Genomic DNA, 22,775 nt, shown 5'->3' with positions numbered 1-22,775 from the left:
TAATTAATTTAGGTATTTGCATGTAAAATCTCTTTAAATTTTAACTTCTATTTCTAAAATGATATTTCATCGAAAAAATCATCCAACCTATTATTTGATTTAAGTTTTTCTTTTATTTGATAGCTTTTTCAATACCCCGCAACATTCATGACCTCATCTGAATCATACCCTCTACTTTTAATATCTTGTTTGCATATTTTTAAAATTCACTTTTGCTGATGTTGATCTTCACTCACCAAAAGATAGCTCAAAATATGACACCATCAACATCTTACTATCTAGATTGTATTTTTTATATGTCTTTTAGTTCTTAAATAAAAAATATAATAAAATAAATTTTATTTTTTTATAAATAATATTATAATTTTTAAATCTTTTTTGAAATCTTCTAGAATTTGAGAAATAATTTATGCAAAAATTAAATCAAATTAATAGTAATAGCTAGAGTTTTATTGAAAATACAAATCTTTACAAAAAGGATTTTTAGCAAAAAGATTTTATATATTTATATAAAAGTTGATTAACTTTAAAGTAATTGGAATTCTCTAATAAAATCTTTTACTCTATCAATTATTATTTTTAAATTTTTAATTAAGAGAGTAACAAGCGAATATAACTTATATGAAATCAATAAGAGTATACATTATAATTCTTTCTTAGATTTAGACAAAGAATTAAAATAAATTAATACTTTGTTCTAAATTAAGGGAGAAAAAGCAATAAATAGTTAAACCGATTTTGATTTTTTCAGCTTTTGATTTTGTGAAATAAAAGTTAACCTTTGATAAAATAATGATTTGAAAATGGTAAAATTACAAAAAAATGATAAAATTTTATAAAAATAAATTTTTTTAAAATCCGTTGTGTTCAAATAAAAGCACAAAATTTACACTCTAAAAACACATTTATTTTTATAATTAAATAAATAAAAACAATTTTGATTTAATTGAGTGATAAAAAAATATATTTTTCAATTTGGTTTTAAATTAGAATTAATTAGAAAAAATAAATGTTCTCTAAAAGTAGATAGATAGATAATATTTTAATATGAAAGAAGAGTAGATATTTTTTAAAAATGTAAATGGAATTTAAATATTAACTGAAAAGAAAATTATAAAAATTGATAATTAGAAGCTTAAATAATAAAAAGCATGCATGAAATATTAAGTTAAAATATAAATAAAATAATAGAAAATTAGATTATTTTAAAATATAAATAAGTAGAAGAAAATAACAAGTTAATTGGATATAAGTGACTTGGTATTGTGTATTTAAGTATATTAATAATTTATTTAGATGTATAAAAAAGCCACTAAAATTTGCTATCCCAAATATCTAGTTAGCACTCCAAAAATTAATAGAATATAAATTAAGTTGATATTAAACCTTTAGATAATTTTCAAATTATTTTGTTTGAAAGATGAGCTAAGATAAACATAGTATAGACTGGGATTAAGATTAAGAGGAAATTATTAGATTTTTTCTATAAGATCTTTAAAGTCAAATCCATATTCCATTTGCTTAAAAAAGAATCATTTAAGGAGTTGAAGAGGATCCTGAAAGTAATTATAATATCATTTAGTTTTTTTTTTTGAGTTTAAAATTTTTTGTTTAAAATATTAGTTGAGCTAAGGTTTGCTGTTTAAGAGGTCATTCAAAGGGAAGAACAAATAAAATGCCTAATTGAAATATCTAGTAACAAAAGATATAATATAAAACATATTACAAATAACTTAGCAATATTTTGTAATTAAAAAAGATAGCTTATTGAACAAAATTGACGAATAAGCTCTAAAGATAGAAGATATACAGCATAAGCTAGATAGTCAAAATTAATAAATACAACTCTAAATTGAATATGTTATTGAATTATAAGTAAATTGCTTTTCTTAATGAGCTTTTATTTACTTTTAATTTTGTTTTATTCTAACAAAATTCATTTATCTAAGAGGAGAGTAGACGAATAGCGAGATTAATATAATTAACTGGAAGAGAAATTTAATTACACAGAAAACGAGCTTTGTTAGAAAAAGATAGAATTAGTAACTGCTAACAGCAGTCTGTAAAAGTTAGAGAGAATAGAATAAAAATACTCTGTAATTTATTTAAGTTATTAAAATGCTTGTATAAAATAATTTTTATTTCAATTGAATAGGAATTTGAAATAAAAGAGCAATATGACACCATCACTTTATCTATGTACAAAGTTAAAGTTGATTAAATTTAATAAATAAATTAGTCCATTGCTCATAACTTAGAATTGACTAAGCAGTAAATGATAGACTAAAATATTATCATAGAAAATCAAAAAGATTAAATCAAACTATTAGATCTTCAATTAACGAGTATTAATTATTTAAAAAATTAAATCTCATTGATTTCAAATACTTATTCAATTATGCTATTAATAAATTTATTTATTTATTTATTTAGATGAAAGACAATAAAATAAAATTTTGAGCAGCTAAATCGTAACACTTGAATCATAAATAATCAATTAAAGCCATGATTTTGAAGATCTTTTGGAAAACCAAGGTGAAATATTTAAAATAATTAATTCAATTTTAATTGACTAAATTATGAAATAACTCTAGCTGAGTAAATCTAATGCTAAAAAATATAAGGCGAGAGAATAGATAGATTATAGCAAAGATCCAATTCTTTAGACCAGAGTTTAAAAGGTTATAGCAGTTAAAAAGATAATAACGAACTTTTTAGAACAAACGAGAAAAAGATATAATTACTCAAACACAATACTTCAAATAACAAAAAAAACATATGTAATTCGTGCCTTAAAAGATTTCAAGATAACTTTAATTAGATAAACTCAGAAATAGTTCAAAACAGTAATAATAGTAAATTAAATAACAACAGTGGTAATGATTTTTCTAGAAATTATGGAGGACTACTCAGCGAGTTAATTCTTGAAGATATTAACTTGTATCATGATAAATACTCTTCATCATCTAAGAATTAACAAACTTTCTTAAAATAAAATTACAAGAATCACATTGACAAATTTAATTTTAGACTTAAAAAGAAAAAATAGCTAATAGAGAGAATATCTGGAAATAAAAACTCAATGTCTGTACCAACCGATGATAATTAAGGGTTATATTCTTCTTAAGGGCTCACAAAAAGTGCATCAGCATCACACTAGGAGATTTCTTTAAATGAATTCAATGAGAGTAATTTAGCATAAAACGATGAGCATACGAAAAGTCATAGCAATAAGCATTATAGATAAATTTTAGATAAATTTAAATCTGATCTGTAATATGAACACTCTATCAAAAATAGACTTCAGAAAATATCTGAAGTTTATGTATCTGATTTTTCTAGTTATGCAGATAATTTAAATCAATTATAATAAAATAATAATTAATCATTTGAATCCATAGTCGTAGTAGATTCCAAACCAGAAATTAAAAATAGGTAAATGAAAGTTATTCTCATGCTAATATACGTTTTAATTAAACACCCAAAGTGCTTACAATTGCTAACTACTAAACTTTTTAAGGGAATAGATTTGCAAAGTAGCACATAAATACCTAAGAATCTTTTTAAATTTAATTTACCATAATAGACAGCTCATTAAAATAATAGTTAATTTTAACTACAATCCTTCATTCTAAAATATATTAAATATATAATTTACTACTTTATCTTTTAAATGTTCTCTGCAACATTTAGAATTTGATTTAATCATGAATTCAAAGCCAATATAAACAAAATGACCTAAATCATTTATCAATCTATTAAAAAATTCAATTAATAATTTATACGCTTAATTAATAAAACAAAATGAAAATATTTTACTATTAAGTCTTAATTATTTGTAAATATCAATAATAATTTTACACTCATTTTATATTATTTATTTTATAATTTAATTAATTGTTTACTCTATAAAATCCAATATAATTAATTTTAATGGACTTCAAAATGGTTTTTACCTTGCCATCAAACTATATATATTCATATTTAATTATTTTTTTAGATTATCTTAGCTAAGTATAAATAAGAAAGTTCAAAAAGTAATTCAATTTAATTGAATAAAAATAAAAAATGGAAAATTATACAAATGAAATAGTGACATAAATTAAATTTTTTGGGCTGGTCTGGGTAGGTCATAATAAAATTTCGGGCTCAATAAATATCAAAATCTTCCCCAATTAACTTACCAAAATATGATATTTATTAAAAAATAATAATAAATAATCTACCTATCTATATTTTAGGTTAATTTATCCAATTACAAATATAAAAAATAAATCATACTATATTAAAGTATTCAAATATATTTATATTTATCTGTCCTTTTTTCACAACTATTTTATCATCAACTTTCTAATTTTAAGGCAACTAATCTTATTGACTTGAAACAATTAATTTTCAATTATTTTGATCTATAGATTTGGTTGTTACTTTTAATATAAATTAGTGTAAATTACTAAAAAGAAATAAATAGAATAAAATTTTAAAATAAAATATTTTATTTTAAATCAGTCAACAAAAACCTTTAGCATAATAAAAAATAAAAAGAAAGCTAATAAATAAATAAATGAAAAGAGTTAGATTTATTATTTTTAAATCCATTTTTATATTCAAAAATATCATAATTTAAAATAAAACAAATAAAATGTTTTTACGAAAGATAAAGTGCCAAATTTTAGAGATTAGTGCACTTTCCTAAACCAAAACTAAAGCCTGATGCACCACTTGTACCAATTTTATTAAACCTTTTTAAATATTAAAGAAAAAATATATTGTTAATTAGTTAATTAGAAGGTAAAAAATATGAAATAAATAATAAGAAATGATTTAATTAATAATAAAAGCAAAAGTTGAAAATAAAAAAATGAATTAAATTAACAGAAAAACAAACAATCAAATAAATAAATAAATAAAAAACACAATCAGAATAAAATATTAAAATAAAATAAATCAATAAAAAAGCAAATAAATAAATGAAAAGAGTTAGTAAGGCATATTGTTTTAAATTCATTTTTAGAATATAAAAATATCACCACCCAAAATAAATCAACTGTTTTTACCTTAAATCAAGTGTAAAATTTAAGAGATTAGTGCACTTTCCTAAACCAGAACCTAAACCTGAAGCACCAGTTGAACCAATTTTATTAGACCTTTTTAAATATAGAAGAAAAATATTTAGTCAATAAGTTAGTTAGAAGGAAAAAATTAAGAAAATATATGAAATAATAAAAATGAATTAATGATAAAATCAAAAGTTGAAAATGAAAAAATGAGTTAAATTAACAAACAAACTAAGAAATAAATAATAAAAAAAACATGATCAGAATAAAAAATAAAGAAAAATAAATGAAATAAAATAAATAAATTAAAAGAGTTAGTTCAATTGTTTTAGATTCATTTTTAATTCAAATATATCACAATCCAAACAAAACAAATAAACTGTTTTTACGAAAGATGAAGTATCAAATATGAGAGATTAGTACACTTTCCTAATCCAGAACCTAAGTCTGATCCACCAATTGCACCAATTTTATTAGACCTTTTTAAATATTGAAGAAAAATAAAATAATTAATTAGCTAGTTAGAAGGAAAAAATGAAGAAAAAATATGAAATAATAAGAAATAAAATTCTTAATTAATTAACTATAAAATCAAAAGTTAAATGAAAAAATGAGTTAAATTAACAAACAAACAAACAAATAAATAAATAAATAAATAAATAAATAAATAAAAAACATAAGCAGGATAATAAAAAAAATCGATAATATATAGATTAAAAAACTTATTTACATTATTTTAAATGAATTTTTATATTAAAAAATATAACAATCAAAAACATATAAACTATTTTTACGAAAGATGAAGTGTCAAATTTGAGAGACGAGTGCAATTTCCTAAACCAAAACCTAATCCTGAAGCACCTTCATCACCAATTTAATTTCCACTTTTTGAATATTGAAGAAAAAATATACAGTTAATTTGTTAGTTAGAAGGAAAAAATGAAGAAATAATAAGAAATAATAAGTAATTAATTAATTAACAATAAAAGCAAAAAATGAAAATAAAGAATAAGTTAAATTAACAAATAAACAAAAAAAATAAATAAATAAATAAAAAACACAAATATAATAAAAATAATAAAATTAATCAAATAAAAAGCTAATAAATAAATATAAGAGTTAGTTATATAATTTTAAATTCATTTTCATACTCAAAAATACCACAATTCAAAACAAATAAACTATTTTTACGAGAGATGGAGTGTCAAATTTGAGAGATTAGTGCACTTTCCTAAACCAGAACCTAAGCCTGATGTGCCTTCTTCACCAATTGAATTAAACCTTTTTAAATATTAAAGAAAAAATAAATAGTTAATTAGTAAGTTAGAAGGTAAAAAATATAAAATTATAATAAATAAATTAAAAATAAAAGCAAAAGTTGAAATAAAAAAATGACTTAAATGTATAAACAAAGAAATAAATAAATAAATAAAAAAATACATGTAGAATAAAAAAAAAAATATAATATAAATCAAATAAATAAATTATAAAAGTTAATTATATTGTTTTAGATTCATTTTTATATTAAAAAATATCGCAATCCAAAACAAATAAACTATTTTTACGAAAGATGAAGTATCAAATTTGAGAGATTAGTGCATTTTCCTAAACCAGAACCTAAGGCTGATCCACCAATTGCACTAATTTTATTAGACCTTTTTAAATATTAAAAAAAAAAAAATATTTTTAATTAGTTAATTAGTAAGTTAATTAAAAGGAAAAAATAAAAAAGTATGAAATAAAGAAATGAATTAATATTTATAAAAGTAAAAGTTGAAAATGAAAAAATGAATTAAATTAATAAACAAACCAACAAACAAAATAGTAAATAAATAACAGAAGAAGAATAAAAAAAGAAAGATAAATCCAAAATAAGGCTAATAAATAAATTAAGGGAGTTAGTTATATAGTTTTAAATTCATTTTGATATTAAAAAATATCATTATCCAAAAAAAATAAATTGTTTTACTAAAGAAAAAGTCTCAAATTTGAGAGATTAATGCACTTTCCTAATCCAGAACCTAAATTTGATGCATCTTCATCACCAAGCTATTTACCGCTTTATAAATATTGAAGAAATATTTATAATTAATTAGTTATTTAGAAGGAAAAAATGAATAATAAAATAAAATAAAAAAATAAATTAATAATGAAAACGAAAATTGAATGAAAATTAAGTTAAAATAATAAAAAAATATTTGTAGAATTAAAGTGAATGAATATAGATTATAATTTTAATTAGAAAAATAATATTGGTAATTAGAAAAAATAGCAATAATAATAATAAATCAAATATACCAATTTTTCAGATCAATAAGGAGATCCTAAAACTATTAATGTGAAGAGCTTAAAAACTTATTTTATTTATAAAAATAATTTAAATAAAATTAATCTAAAAATAAATATTTACATGTTCTAGACTGTAAATTTATGAATTCTTTTATATCATTTATTTATTTTTCAAAAATATCTAATATAAACTTATGGATATTTTATTAATTATAAGTTTTTTAATAAATTAATTTACGTTTATTTATTTATTTCAAATTAATTTTTGTAAAAAAAACAAATAAATTTTAATAATCAAAAATACAAATTTATAAATTTGCTTTTAGGAGGAGAAATCAAAAAAATTTTAGTGTAGCATTAATTATTAAATCTTAATATTTCTATTAAAAAATTAACACTAACAAAAATAGCAAGAAATAAAGATAGGTAGTCATATATATGCTGATAAAATTCTATAAATTAATGTACTTAAATTTTGATGAAATAATTATAAGTTATTAGATCTTTCTTTTTTAGTTTAGTAAAGAGGCGAATTTTAATATATGTATGAAAAAATTTTTAATACATATTTAAGAAATTAAAAGATTTAAAATATCTCAAATTATTCTAAAATTCTATTAGTTTTTTTTTCCAAGAATAAGTTACTTAGGTATATATATAGGTTGTGTGCACCCAACCAAATTAGGGCTTTTAACATATTTAGATAAATGTCTAATAATTGATTAAATATTAAAATAATTTTTTTAAAGTTCTATATGCCTACTGTACATATATACATTAACTGTTAAATAAAAATATATTATTTTTGAATAAAATAATAATTTAAAATAATTTAAACAAAATTGGCATAATATTTATTGTTTAATAAAAATAAGCAAAAATATCATAAGATAATTTCAATTCTAGATTAATTCTTTAAATTGCTATTTAAATTTCATAAATATCTCAATAAATAAATAATTAACTAATTTTTATTACTTTAAGATTAAATTTTTTATTTTATAAATATAATTTACACTAAAAAATATTTTGTAAATACATTAATTAAGTTTAAGTAATTTAATTAGAATAAATATTTGAAATTGCAAGAAAGACAAAAATTAAAATTAGTTTTCATGAAGTAATATTATTTTTATTTATTTATTTATTAATTCTTTGATTTTGTATTTTTGATTGTTTTTTGCTTACTTGTATTTTGTTTGTATTTGCATTTGTTTGTTATGTGCTTTAGGATAATTCAATATCATCTTATTTATTTTTAAAAGTAGCTTTGATTGTTATTTTACCCTATAGAATTGCTGTTAAATTAAGAATTGTGTTAATTAAATTACTGGTTTTCACTTTTTTAGTTAAAATTTTAATACAAGTGGTGTTATTATGGTTGTTGCTGGCTTAAATTATTTATATAGGCTACCTATTATTAATTAATATTACTCTAAAGCTCTTTTTAAAGAGCTTATTGTTATTGTTGATAAGAATATTAGACTGCTTAATTATTAATTCCATTGTTAGGATATTATGATGTGTTATTTACAACTTAATTTTATTATTTTGTGGGGTACTTACTTTACTTTTATTTTAGGTAATCTCTAATTTTTTAGATTTAGTCAAAGCTTTATCCACTAAGCCTATTTTAATCGTTTAGATCGCTAGTACTTTATTCATTTGTACTTCTTAAATTAGAATGGATTATATTTTATTAGTTCATTAAAGGCTTAACCAAATTGTCTGCATACTTGACTTGGCTATAAGGGATTTACTAACCTTAATTTAATCCGTTATCTTCAGTTTTTTATTATAAATTATAGGAATTATTAATCATTAAATTTTAGAGAGCTTAATTTTAGCCAATTTATTGTTGCTTTTGATGAATATAGTTCTAATTTTACTATTATATAAATTAATAATCTCTTAAATTTGACTTTGAACTGCTATTGTCTTTCCTTCTTGAACTTGATTTATTATTTAGCAGACTTTTAATAAAAAAAAATTATTAAAAATACAAAAAAATTTTTTATTTATCTTTTTACCTTTATTTTGATGGGATTTTTTAAAGAGTATTCAGACGGTTATTTAAATAATGAATATCGAAATCATCATCATTGTTTGAGGGTTCTGTCTAAACCCTTGAATTAAGGGCATTTCCCTTTTAACTTTATATTGAATCTCTCACGTTAGAATTTGTAGAAACTCTAACCTTGGAATAGTTGGTTGGATTTAAATTGTTGATATTTATGTTTGCATTTATAATTGAAGAAATTTGATTATTTTGAAGAGACTGTTTCACCTTTGGATCATTTTTGATTTAGCTGTTAATACTTGAAGGGACATTAATCAAGTTTGAACTACTTGAGCTGGATAACAACTTTTTTTTACTGTTTGAGTTTATGCTGTAGTTAGAAACTATTGTGCTCTTGTTGTTAAGGTTAGTTGTTTGTGAAGTTTGGATGGAGGAGATATTGCTTGATTACGCATTTTAGTGGAAACTATTAGCATTTCTTCCTTTTAATTTAGCAGCATTTTAATAACTTTAGCTATTGACTTTGTTTGAAATACTTTAATTCATTGATATATTTTTGGCAACCTAAAAAGAATTGTTGGTATTATTATTATTATTTAAATATGGTCCTTTACTGAGTAAATTCATTATGTTTTGTTAACCTGTTGGAGCCTTTGATGGTGCTTTTTCATCTCTTTGCTTTAGTGTAGAATTTTTCCCATTGTCAATCTTGAAACTTTCTAAATTCTTTGAATAGCTATTTTATAATATTATTTTTGTTAAATAAATTTATAAAAATATAAAATAAATAAATAGTTAAATAAATAAACAATTTACTTCATTGAATTTGCAATGTTTTGCTTCTGAGTATTGTTGCTCAAGGCAAGTTTATTGTAATTTGGAATTGAAGAAGTTACTGAAATACTTGTATTGTTTTTATTTGAATTCGATCTTTTTCTGCTATTATGCTCTTAAGTAGGATTAATTTGATTTTATAAAGTTTAATTGATGCTAGGCTATTTACTAGAAAAGTTTTCTATACTTTAGTTGAGATAATTCCCACTTGGCTTTTTAGCATGATTTCCTATTTGAACAGTAGAATTACCATCGTAGTTTGTATGGGAGGTTTTGCTAGATTATCTAACTTTAGAAATATTGTTGTTATCTTATGGTTGTAGTGTGTTTCTGTTTGAGGATTATTGATTAGGCTGATTTACAGAACAATTTTAAGACGAGTATAGATTTTTATAGTAATTTGATTAACTTGTGGTAGGACGAGATTTGTAAGTTAAATTTTTAGTAACAGAGTTACAATTTATGGTTGCAGCTGCAGCAGCGGCGGCAGCTTATTATATTTAGATCTGGAGAGTCTAGTGAGTAGAATGCTAACTAGGATTCTTCTTCTAATTATTGTTAGTCATAGAATTTGTAATCTGATTGCTGTTACTGATTGATGTCGATTGTCTGCTGTGAGAGTTTTTAGAGTTCTTTTCTAAAATTTCCATGATATTCTTATAGTTTTTGGAGTTAGAATTCTCTTAGTTAGTATTTTATGATTTGGATGTCTGGTGATTATACGATTTGTTGTTATTTTTAGGTGGAGAGGCTGTTTATTTATAAGATTAAATTTTAATATCATCTAATCTGGCCACTTCACCTGAGTCATTGTCTGAGTCGTCTTAGAGAGCTAATTCAAAATTCTCTATTGTTTCGTCTTCCTCTCCATCTTCGTGTTAATAATTGTGTTGAGTATGAAGATGATGATTGTGGTTATTTAAATTTTGTTAATCGTAATCAATATCGTTTCCCTCTGTTTTCATTCTGCGACCATTTCCATTCATCTGAATTTTATTTGTATTTTAAATATTTTGCTGCTTGTTCAATAAGATATTCTTAAACTTTTAAAGCTATTGCTGCTTTTAACTGTTTTATTTTTCTGCTGAGAAACTATCTTTCATGCCTTGGTATAGCAATTATTGTTATTTTTATTGCAATTATGCTTTTTTATTTGAGCCTGAGATGTTGTTATTGTTTTAATTTGCTATATTATTTATACTTTCTTCTAACTTATTTTTCAAATTATTTTAAATTTTAGATTGCTCAATCATTTCTTTTACTTTTTAAGACTGCTTTTAGTTTTGTGCATTTTATGTCAAAGTACTCCTACCAACACTGTCTGAATCATATGCCTCCGTTTTAACAACTTAAGATGACATATTAATATTATGATTACCAGGTTACTTCATCTGTAAAAGAGTATTCTGCTGTTATTAGAATTGCTGGCGTAATTGCTAGATTTATTCATTTTTCCTTTCCTAATTTTGCTTTTCATACGAATGCTATATATAAACTTGCTGCTAAACCATTTTTTATTAACGTAGCTGATGCTGTAATCTTTCCTTTTCAATTATTTCTTCTTCCTCTTTCTCAAGACGTAATTGCTCTTGTGCTTTAAATTTTTCCATTTGATCATTCATTTACTCTTACATTTGCATATATTCTCTTTAATAATTTTTCATATTTTAAGCATGCAAATTGTAAACTGTGATTCCATCAACGGAAAGTAAAGAAGAATTATCTGAACTTTATCCATCTGTATCTTAATCATATTTAATTATTTTGTGCCTTAAATTGTTTCTAGGAAATTAAAAATTTCGGTTACAATCGCTTTTTAAAAATCTATTTTCAATTTCGATGCGAAAATCGCCAGGCTATAAAGATGCCAAGTACTATTACTATATTAAATATTGTTGCTATTCCTATAACTGCAATGCTTGCTGCTAATCATTTATGTTGATAGAAGAATCTTGCTCTTATTGCTACTAACTAATCCTTAATTCTTATTTATTTCTTTCATATTAAATTAATGCCTCAAATTCCTACTGAAGAATCAAATCTGTGTCAACTTCTTCATCAAAATCCTAAGCATCTTTGTCATTTAATTCAGTATCCAATCTCTGGCATTAATTGTATTTTTATTCAAGAGTGTCAGATTAGTCTGCTTGAGTTGCACTTCGTTAAGCATCTCTAAATTCTTTCAATCTAGTTACAATATCGCTAGATTCAGATGTATCTGTGTTGCCATTTTATGCATATTGGTCTTTCAAATTTTATGTTAATTTATTCGTTAAAAATTGAAATACCAAAGAATCTTAATCAGCTCCACTAAATTATTTTTCTGCCTCATACTTGCTATTATCATTTATATTTGCACCTTAGCTTATTTTTTTCAACTTATTGCTCATGTAATTCCCACTTTGGGTTTATTAGCTAGTTAAATCTGCATTTGGATTATTCTAATTCATGTTGTTATTGTTGAAATTAAGTGATTAATTATTAATTCCTCCTTGAGATTAATTTGAAAGATGATTGTAACTCTCTGAAGATTTGTTAAGGGAATCTTTCAATTTTTTAGTTATCTAGTCTTACATTTTAATAAAATAAATAAATTTGTAAAATCACACTCCTCCTTTGACTTTTAAGTGCTTAAACTGTGCCTATTTGTGTAAGCTTTTATTACAAATTTTTGAAATTAAATGTTTCCCTTTTGATTGTTTGATTGTTTGTTTTTTGGTTGGAGTGTGCTTGCTTCTTAATATATAAACTCCTTATATTAAATATAAAAGCTTTGATATTGATTTGAAATTAAAGAATTATCAAAAAAATAATAAATTAAGACAACTTGAAAGGTAGGTACAAATATTTATTCTTTCTTCTTATTATTATTATTAATTAAGTTTTTTCTTCTTTTTTATTACTTAATAACTACTAACTAATTAGTTTTTGTCATTATCATTTGATTTTACCAAACAAACAATCAAACAAAAAAACATACATATAAACTAACAAGCAGACAATCAAATCAATATTTTAAACAATAAATTGAATTAATTGTTAGATTATTTATTTATTAACTTTCAATTTCTTATTAATCACCATCATCCATAAATGTTTGTTTGTTTTTTTGTTTTTTTATATAAAATAAATAACATTTTTGAATTATTTTTTCAAAAAATGAATGTGTTCAAATTATGCTTTCCTTTAATAAGTAATCTAAATAGATATCAATCATTTATTGCAAATGCTTTAATATTCACTTATTAATAAATAGATTTCATAAATTTTTTGTGAAAAGATAAAATATTGTTAACGAATCCTTTAATAAACAAATATTCTTATAACTAACTAACTATCAATCAATCTAACAATTTATTCACCCTAGTGAAAACCAAATACACATACATACATACACATTTATAACTATCAGATTTTTTATTAATTTGAGATACTCATTTTTTTTACTAATAGCCATCCAATAATAAATTAAATTAAATAAAAAAGTTGAAATTATAGCATTACCATAAATCATACAGTTACTTACTTACTTAAAAACATACATACAAACATCTAGTATCTATCACTTATATATTACATATTTTTTCAAACTAAAACTACTTTTTGATAGTTTTTTAAAAATTTATATTTAATATTAATTTTTTAAATATTTTTAAATCAAAAATTTAGTTGAAGAAAATAATTAATTAATTAACTAATGAATAATGTTGTTTATAATATTTATAAAGATAATTGCCAAAAAGTATTTATGGATGTGATTAAAGGTAATATTTTTATCTTTAGGTTTCTATTATCTTTTTAAAAAATCTAATATAATAACTTAGTTAAAATTTGAAGAAGTAATTTTTGTATTTAATGAAATAAAAAAATAAAAAAAAACTTTGAACAATAAAAAATTTTTTTAAATTCTATATAAAACAGGATTTATTAATTGATAATAATTATCAAAATAAACAAATTATATTTTATCAAAATTATACTGAAAAATAATAGTTAGCAAGTAATAAACAATAAAGCAGTAATCTTTTTTTAGTATAAACTATGTAAAATCAATACTGTATGTATTTTACTCAAAATAAAAAATTGTATCCAATTTTTCTATTTCATTAGAATTTTCTTGGAAATTAGTATTATTTAGTTTAATTATTCTAAAATCTTTTTTCGATTACCAAACGGAAATCGCCTGGCTCTAATGAAGCCATATACTCTTAGCATTTTTTTTCATACTCCTTTAGCTACATTCTTTACTTGAAATTCATTTTTTAGTTTGGTTACTGCTAATTATTACTATTTTGTTCTTTAAATAGTCTTTCAAATTATAGTAATGTCTCGAATAATGTTTTCTGAGCCTCATTTGATTTATTATAATTTTCATGCTCTAAAGCACACTAATCAATAGAATAATTACTTAATATCTAATTTTAATTCTAGCTTTAATTAAGTATAAAAGTTTAATCCGATTTTGTGGAAGTTTGTTATCCATTACTACTTTCGTTTAAAGTTAAAAATTCGACAGAATCTGAAATATCTAGGATTAAGTTACTTTTTATAGAAGAGTTTTCATCCTTATTTTAATCTTACTAATTTTTTAATATAATAGAATAATCTGATAAATTCTCATTATCTTAAAATTAAAGTTCTGCATTGCTTTAACTCACCTTATACTCATTTTCATTTTTATTTTAATTTAATGTCATGTACTTATCCTCGAATTGTTGCATGTGAAAAAAATTAGAATTTATTAAATATGTTTTTTTTTTAGTCAATCTTTTTTTACAAATTTTAGAAATTTGTTTTTTTTTTTTTTAAAAATTTCTTCTAAAAATTTAAATCCTTGAAACAATTTAAAATAATTAATTTTTTATTTGAATAAAGCAAATATTTAAGTAAAAATAATTATTTTACTTAAGAAAAATGAACAATTAATCATTTTACTTCTTTGACATTAAGTTAACTTATTCATTAACTTATAAAATTAAATTCAATATTTATTATGAGAGTTTCAATCAAAAACACTTTAACATCATTTTATCACTTCTATTGAGAGTTTTTATTTATTTAAAATAGACAACTATCAGGTATTAATAACTATTTTATTTCGATATTCTTTTATAAATATATTGGATTAGAAGAATAGCTCTTTATTTTTCTTATTTTTTTCACAAATCTTTGATCAACTAAAATCAAATTCTATCATAATATACTCTTTATAAATTAGTATTTTTAATTTAACTTTAATAAATTTAAAATTTAAGAATAATTTTAGCAAAAGCTGCATAAACAATTAATGATAGATACTAGATAATTTATAAATATTTTTAATCTACAAGCATATAAATTATTTATATAATATTTATGCAATAATCTTTTTACACTCAGTTCTCAAAATTTATTTATTCGAAAATTTTTAATTAATTATTTTATGTCTTGAAAAAAGTAATAATAGTTAGTAAGCATTTTATACTTTGAAAAATTAGTATTTACAATTGTAAATAGTTTATATTTTAAGTGAAGATTAAATTGAAATAACTAATCACATAAAGGAATAGTCTAAATAAAAAGTTGGCAAGAATTTATCTTCTTTGTCTATTTTTTTAATTAAATTAACATTTGGTATTCTTTTTTTTGGCTATTGACTTTTACTCTTCTATTCAGAATGGTGTTTAATTGACTATTTATGCTGTATTCGATATAGATTCAAGAGAGGTAGATCATTTTAATCAAGCTAGTATGATTGTTTAAATATATTAGCTATTTCTTTACTCTTTTAATTATTTTCTTCTTAATTCTACAAATTATCCCCTGAAAAAATTAGATTTTTTAATTTGTTTTATTGCTTTTTAGTAAAAAATGAATTTTTTATGTTAGAAAAATTTTTATCATTTATTTATCTAAATTAAATATTTGTAGGACTTTGATTTGCAGAGACAATTTAGTGGTGATATAATGTAGGTTCTTTAGATCTTTATCCAGAAGTTTATGATTTTATATATCGTTGTTTTGCAGCACTTTATTAATTTTCTGTACGAGATGTTTGTATTGAATTAAACTTATCCAAAGATTAATCTTCGATTCTCATTTTATCATATATGTGTTGCATACGAATCATAAAAGGATATTTTGTGTGCTTTTAATTTGACAAATAACTTTAATTTTATGATAATTATTATTGTCGAAGCTGCTAATTAGTGAGAAAAGGACTGATTGTAGATTTTCTGCTAGGACTCTAACTACACTTTTATTGAGAAGGTGGTGTATTTATAATCAAACTTTTTTATGATTTAACTATTTATTCTTCCTTTTAGCAATCTTATTATAAATTCTTGGGAGAATTTGACTTTTCTTTAACATCTAATATCCTTTAAGTATCACAAAGTTTATTGTAGTTAGTTATTTTAACATTTCTCATTTTTTCAATTGAAGAAAAGTTATTTAAAACTTCTTCGTCATTTTATTCTTGAAAAATTGATTCTTTTAATCCATGACTTATAAAAACACTTTAAGATTTTCTCCTATGCAAGTTATTAATAAATAAGCTAATACTATTTTACTGCTAATTGCTATCAAAAACTTAAGCTATCGAATTAGTGCTTAATGTTGTTTAAGAGTTTTAAATAAAATGGTTTCTAAATATCTAAGAATTGTTTCTCGTATTGTCAGTAGTTAACTATGAAGTATTATTATGATTGTTATCTACTTCCAAATGATTTTTAGCTTAAATAATATTATATATTTTGTTATTTAAGCTAGCATTGATAGATTGACAATTATCATAAGAATTATTTAAGCTACTTTATCTTTGACTTAAAGAAGAAAACAATCTTGTTCGCTTATGAAAATCAATATCAATAGTGCTCTACTTTTATTTTGAATCATGCGAAGTAAAGACATTAGTCCTGCTAAAAAACTTTTTGTCTTCTACAGATTTTGGTACAACATCGTAAGTTTACTCAACAATAGTTTAATCTACATACAAACCCATATTTTTATTTGTCTTTTTTTATGTGTTTGTTGTTATTTCTGTTAGTATTTAATCAATGATAGTTTCTTTTTTCTTAAAAAATAGTTCATTTTACTTTTCCATTTCTTCATTCATCATTTTTATTTATTCTAGATGGCTTTGCTAAAATTCAGACTTAAGTTTAGAATTTCTTTCTAAAAGTTTAAGAATATATTCATTCAAATCTGACTATTTTTTTAGATCCTAAAAAAAAATTATTTTATATTTAATCACATTTTTTTATAATTCTAATTAATATAATATACCTTTGCTTTGAAATAATAAACACTTGCTCCTTATTTAATTCTGCATTAAGCATCAGTCCTCCTAGATATTCCTAATAGAGGTTCATCCCCAAAAACTTCAAATTTAGATAAAATTGCAAGCTAGTTAAAAAATAGAATAAATTATTTCAAAAAAATAACATCTGTTGTTATTGATTACCTCTACTTTTGTTCTGTATTATTTTTTAAGCTCCTCAGAAGGATGAATTTAAATAGTAACTTCTCCATCATTAATCACATACAAATATTTTGGAGAAGGTTCGTTTTCCTAAAATATGAACTCTTTGTATTTATAAGATTTTTCTTTCACGTAATGAATGAATTACACAAGATGCAAAAGAGGAGAAGAAGGAAGAAGTTGCTTGAAAAAACTAAGTTTTTTTTTAGATTTTTCATCCAAGGCTAAATCAATTAGATTTTCAAAGATGTCTTTATAAATGGTAATAGCCTATATAAATTTTAAAATAAAACTAGAATATTAATATAAAATTTATTTTATTTTACTTACTTTTAAATTTTAACAAGCTACATAAACACTGTCTTGTATTACTTTTTACTCTTTAGGCCAGCGAGAGTCACCAAAATAATCACCAACTCTTAGTTTATTTGTATTTTTTACTGTAAGCACACCTTACGATATATATTCTAGCTTTCTTATATTTTTTTTAAGAAAAATTTTATCATAAGCAGATGTGCTTTTCAATTTATTTTTTTTAAAATTAGCTTAATCCTAAAGCAATTCTTTGTTAGATTTATCAGAATAAATAACAACTTCTCCATTAGCGATAATATATATTTTATCAATCGAATCTCCTTTGTGAAATAGGATGTTTCCTTCTGTAAATATTTCAATATTTAGATGTTCCAAACATATATCAGAAAAGGTTTTAATCCTGCATTTCTAAATAATATCTTGAAAAAATTTAAACTGATTAAGCTATTCATTGACAAAATTTCTATCTTAAATATCCATAATAAAGCCTTAATAAGATCTTTTAGATTTGTACATTAAATCAAGTGCTTTCTTTTTCAATTTATGAAAATTGCATTAGAAAACTAAAAAAATACCTCATAAAATTTTACATTTAAATTTATTTCTTTTTCATATTTAATTCTCAAAATTTCAGATTCGCTTCTCTCTAATCCATCTTCCTGATTTTTAGATTCACTATTTATTTTATTTGGATATGTTATTTATTCTTCAATATGATTAGAGTTGCTCATATTTATTTATATCTTATATTCTCAAGATATTTAATTAAAGATATAAGCAATCTATAAAATAACTAAAAATATTAAATATTAATGGTAATTATAAAACCAAAAATAATTTATAATCAATCAATAATGTTTGTTCGTGTCTTTAAGCTCATTTGTTTACCAACGATTAAAATTAATGTATAATATTTCTTTTTAAAAAACTAATAAGTGTTAAAAACTTTTTTGATGATGAAAATTTGAAAAAAATAATTTATTTTTGATAATTATTTTAATTTTACTTAATAAAATTGATATAAACTCAACCCTATTATAAAACTAATTTTATAATTAAAATAAATAAATAATTAAATAAATAAACAAAGATATAAAAAATAGGTTTTTTGAAATATTTTTATCGAAACAGATTTTTGAAACAACTTTATTTCCTCTTAAAAATATTTTTTTTTAAATATGAAAATAAAATAAAATTTTCTTCATAAAAACTAAAAAAAATTAAAAATAAAATCTTTTCATAATTTAAAAGAGTCTATTGAGATTTCAAAAAGAAATGAAAGCCCTCTTTGTGAATTTTAAAGTAAAAATTCGTTTAGCATTTGAGATATTTCATGAAATATTAAAATTAGATTAGCTACTTTACAAACAAACAAACAAATCTTATTATAAAGATATTGAAAGTAAATAACATGCCATGGAACAAATAGAAATCAAAATGGAAATGAAATGAAAAAGAGAAGAAATATAAAGATGTTAAATTGTCTGTCTGCCTTGTTATTGAATAAATCATTTATGATTTCAATGAGAATACGAAAATTGAAGGAAAACAAGAGGGAAAGAAAAAAAAGGAAATAAAACACAGAAGCAAGATAATTAAAAATAATAAAAGAAAGGAAAAAGAAAAAAATACAAAAAAATAAAAAAATTAATTAAGGGCAATAAATATGTTATCCAAAATTACTCAAAACACCTTGAAGTCTCTCTCCGGATAGGTTAGTTTTTTGATATTAAATAAAAGGTTTTGCCAATGAGCAAATGTTGAAAAGGCAGATAAAAAATAGAGAAGATGCTAAAAATGGCGTTCATTACAATAAATAGTTGATTAGAATAAACTTGAACGCCATTTGTTTAAGGGTTTCGCTTCTCATTTTTTTCAACCTTAATACTTGATTAATTGTCGCGATTTAAATTAATCTCAAATAAGAAGAAAATTATATATAAACAAACAATTTGCTCAAAGGCTAATTAATATAAATGAAATCAAAAACACTAAATAATCTTTTTTTAAACAAACTTATTAGTGCAAGCAAGCTTTCTCTGTTAGAAAAGCTTTCTACGACTTCATTTACAAGGATGACAAGTCTGCTGAAACCTACAAGGTTACTACTGCTGACCCCAGAACTCCCGTCTAGGTGATTGATCAATTTAATAAAAAAATTAATTATCTTTATAGAGAAACGCAACTAATTTGGTATAAAGGAAAGAAAGGTCTAACTAATACTTGCAAATAGCATCAATAGTTTTATCGTAGGCACATGCCATAAAACGCCATTCACAAAGGTTCACTTTCTTTTTGGATTAGCTGTAGGAGTTGAAGATATTCAAAAAAGAAAGTTAGGATAGATACCTTTAGTTTTATTTAGTTAAAAAAGAAAAGAGATATTTTATTTTCTCTTTTCGCTTTTTCTTTTAGGATACACTTAACAAATAAATAGCTTAGATATATAGATATACCAAAAATTAAATTTTATAGATACAAATTTGCTTCTAGCAACTGGCAATAGAATAACTGAAAAAATAGATAGCATTTAAATGCACATTTTAATCATTAAATCAGCCTCTGACATTTTCACAAGTCTAGAATTTGGTTTCTAAATTGGATTTATTGTTTTTCTTTTTCTGCAGTTCAAACAGTAAATTTTAATCTAAAAAAGAATTAGATAGAAACATCATTAAAAAAAGCAACTAGCGAAAATGACTTTGTTTAAAACATTTTAATTTCAAAAATGATTAGGAGAGAAAATAGATAAATAAATATAAAAAGCATTTTAGCAAGCAAGACCAAGCATTTCTTTATCAAATACCAAAGATAGTTTTATGAATTCTCTATAAAAATAATATTAAAAAGTCAAAAATATCTAGCATAATAAACTAAACTGCTTTTAACATATTTATAGGGTTTCAGAGGCCAAACTGCCGAAGACGTTGCTGCCAAGTACGAAGTCACCAAGCTTGCCAACGGTGTCACCATTATCACTGAATCTTAAACTTTCCCTTCTCAAGTTGATATGGGTAAACAGCACATTTCAAATTAAAATATCTAAAATTTTCAAATATAAAAATTGACTTAAAATAAATGATTGAATTAATAAATATTTGTTAAAAATTAAGGTATTCTTTTGGACGTCGGTACCAGAGATGAAACCAACGAAACTTCTGGTTCTTTACTCTCCATCAAGAACACTTACCTCAAGACTGTCTTGAACACAAACGAAACCATTAACTAGTATATATGATTAAAACCAAGCAAACATTAATTAATTAAATAAATATTTGTATTTGTAAAACAGCGGTGTTGTTCAACAATCTGGTGGTTCTTTCGAAATGGAATATGACTAAGAAACTGCTTACTTCAAGGCTAACTGCCTCGCTCACGATGCTACCGATGTCTTCTCCATGGTTGCTGACTGTGCTCTTGAACCCAGATCTACCGTCGCTGCTTCAGTCGGTGTTGAAAAGAACTAAAATACCCACAAGCTCGAATCTTACCTCAAGACTGGTGAACTTTTCAACGAAAGCGTCTTCAAGTAATTATTTAACTCAAATAAAAATATTTTAATTAAATTAATTCCTTAATTAATTAAAATATTAATTTTAATTTTATTTACATAGGACTGCTTATGGTTTGAAGGGCTTAGGTTTACCCCTTAAGGGTTTAAGAGGAAACGTTAAGAACTTGTCTTCTTACACTTTATAAAAGTTCTAATTGGAAAACATCACCCCCAACAGAATCTTCGTCTGCGCTGCTGGTGTTGAATCCCACCAAGAATTCGTTGACCTCGTTCAAACCAAGCTTGCTTAAATCCCCTCTGCTGAAGGTCAAAAGACCCACCAAAGAGAAAAATCCGAATATCTCGGTGGTGAAGTTAGAAACTTAACTGAAGAAAGCAACGTCACCCTTGCTTTATTATTCTAATCTGTTCCTTGGAGCTCTGCTGACATAGTTGCTTTCAACGTTGCTGCTGCCCTTCTCAACAACCTCAGACTCAAGAAGAACCGTAAACCTTCTTAAAATTTAAAAATGATTCATAATCAAAGGATGAATGATAATGTTTTAAAATAAATAAATCTCAAAAATATCTTTAATCAAAAAATAAATAAATAATGATTTTTCTTTTAATGATTTTTTAGTTCTTAATTGAATAGAATATTTTTTATTATTTATTTTTAGTTTAAGAGATATTATAATAATAAGTGTTTTTAAGTTATCATTTTTTCTAATTTTGATTTATTTTGCTTGAGTGGTTAATAATTTATATTAAAATCGATTTCGAAATAATATAGTCTTATAAAAGTACGCTTACTTCGATTAAGCTGAAGCCTTGAACTTCCACTTCACTGACTCTGGTTTATTCGGTCTCAGAACTTCTGGTTCTGCTGATAGAGCTAAGGACATTCTTAACCACAGTATTGCTGAATTGAAGGCTATTGCTTCTGGTGTTAATGCTGATGAACTCCTTACTGCTAAGGCTGCCCTTAAGAACTCTGTTCTTTCTGCTCTCGAAAGACAAACTGACAGACTCGAAGAAACTGTCAAGAATGTAAATAAATAAATAAATAAAATAAAACATTTAAATAAAAAATAAATTAAATTATTAAAATAGGTCAGAACTTTCAATAAAATTCAACACACTGATTACGTTAAGCAAATTGATTCCGTTACTGCTGATCAAGTCGCCAAGGCTGTTGCTAAGGTTTTGACTTCTAATCCTACCTTCGTTGCCCAAGGTAGTCAAGTTAATGCTCTTCCTACTTATGATGCTATTAGAAACCTCCTCAAGTGATCATGATACACT

At 22.7% G+C, this 22,775-nt stretch overlaps 6 protein-coding genes across 6 annotated transcripts; 2 read left to right on the top strand and 4 right to left on the bottom strand. All coding sequences in view use genetic code 6, as the record gives it.

The window, feature by feature from the left end:
- Positions 1-1,420: 1,420 nt before the first annotated feature.
- On the top strand, positions 1,421-3,700 carry TTHERM_00836740 (hypothetical protein; the record flags this gene model as incomplete). Its single annotated transcript, XM_001025247.3, has 7 exons — positions 1,421-1,562; positions 1,624-1,695; positions 1,760-1,875; positions 1,950-2,096; positions 2,156-2,345; positions 2,434-2,535; positions 2,595-3,700. The coding sequence occupies 7 exons, from the start codon at positions 1,421-1,423 to the stop codon at positions 3,698-3,700; spliced, it is 1,875 nt and encodes a 624-aa protein (XP_001025247.2).
- A 642-nt stretch (positions 3,701-4,342) lies between these two features.
- TTHERM_000836739 (hypothetical protein) lies at positions 4,343-7,506 on the bottom strand (the record flags this gene model as incomplete). Its single annotated transcript, XM_012800355.1, has 10 exons — positions 4,343-4,427; positions 4,653-4,742; positions 5,058-5,147; positions 5,447-5,536; positions 5,852-5,941; positions 6,249-6,338; positions 6,623-6,712; positions 7,027-7,116; positions 7,356-7,411; positions 7,468-7,506. 10 exons carry the CDS (start codon positions 7,504-7,506, stop codon positions 4,343-4,345), a joined length of 810 nt encoding a protein of 269 aa, XP_012655809.1.
- A 1,083-nt stretch (positions 7,507-8,589) lies between these two features.
- TTHERM_00836720 (hypothetical protein) lies at positions 8,590-12,776 on the bottom strand (the record flags this gene model as incomplete). Its single annotated transcript, XM_001025245.2, has 3 exons — positions 8,590-9,319; positions 9,377-10,102; positions 10,183-12,776. 3 exons carry the CDS (start codon positions 12,774-12,776, stop codon positions 8,590-8,592), a joined length of 4,050 nt encoding a protein of 1,349 aa, XP_001025245.2.
- A 1,527-nt stretch (positions 12,777-14,303) lies between these two features.
- On the bottom strand, positions 14,304-15,005 carry TTHERM_00836710 (hypothetical protein; the record flags this gene model as incomplete). The annotated part of the gene is made up of 1 exon (XM_001025244.2): positions 14,304-15,005. The coding sequence occupies exon 1, from the start codon at positions 14,919-14,921 to the stop codon at positions 14,304-14,306; it is 618 nt and encodes a 205-aa protein (XP_001025244.2). The 5' UTR covers positions 14,922-15,005.
- Positions 15,006-15,733: 728 nt separating this feature from the next.
- TTHERM_00836700 (cyclic nucleotide-binding domain protein) lies at positions 15,734-18,708 on the bottom strand (the record flags this gene model as incomplete). Its single annotated transcript, XM_001025243.2, has 5 exons — positions 15,734-17,404; positions 17,467-17,586; positions 17,645-17,932; positions 17,993-18,508; positions 18,568-18,708. 5 exons carry the CDS (start codon positions 18,706-18,708, stop codon positions 15,734-15,736), a joined length of 2,736 nt encoding a protein of 911 aa, XP_001025243.2.
- Positions 18,709-19,643: 935 nt separating this feature from the next.
- Positions 19,644-22,763, top strand: TTHERM_00836690 (M16 family peptidase, putative; the record flags this gene model as incomplete). Its single annotated transcript, XM_001025242.4, has 8 exons — positions 19,644-19,691; positions 20,001-20,111; positions 20,877-20,991; positions 21,091-21,205; positions 21,270-21,506; positions 21,592-21,977; positions 22,264-22,520; positions 22,584-22,763. The coding sequence occupies 8 exons, from the start codon at positions 19,644-19,646 to the stop codon at positions 22,761-22,763; spliced, it is 1,449 nt and encodes a 482-aa protein (XP_001025242.2).
- Between the last annotated feature and the right edge of the window lie 12 nt (positions 22,764-22,775).

Source organism: Tetrahymena thermophila, assembly GCF_000189635.1.
Source record: "Tetrahymena thermophila SB210 genomic scaffold scf_8254359, whole genome shotgun sequence".
Classification (NCBI taxonomy): domain Eukaryota; phylum Ciliophora; class Oligohymenophorea; order Hymenostomatida; family Tetrahymenidae; genus Tetrahymena; species Tetrahymena thermophila.
Note: the sequence above shows the minus strand (reverse complement) of the source record. Positions and strands in the feature narration are given on the sequence as shown.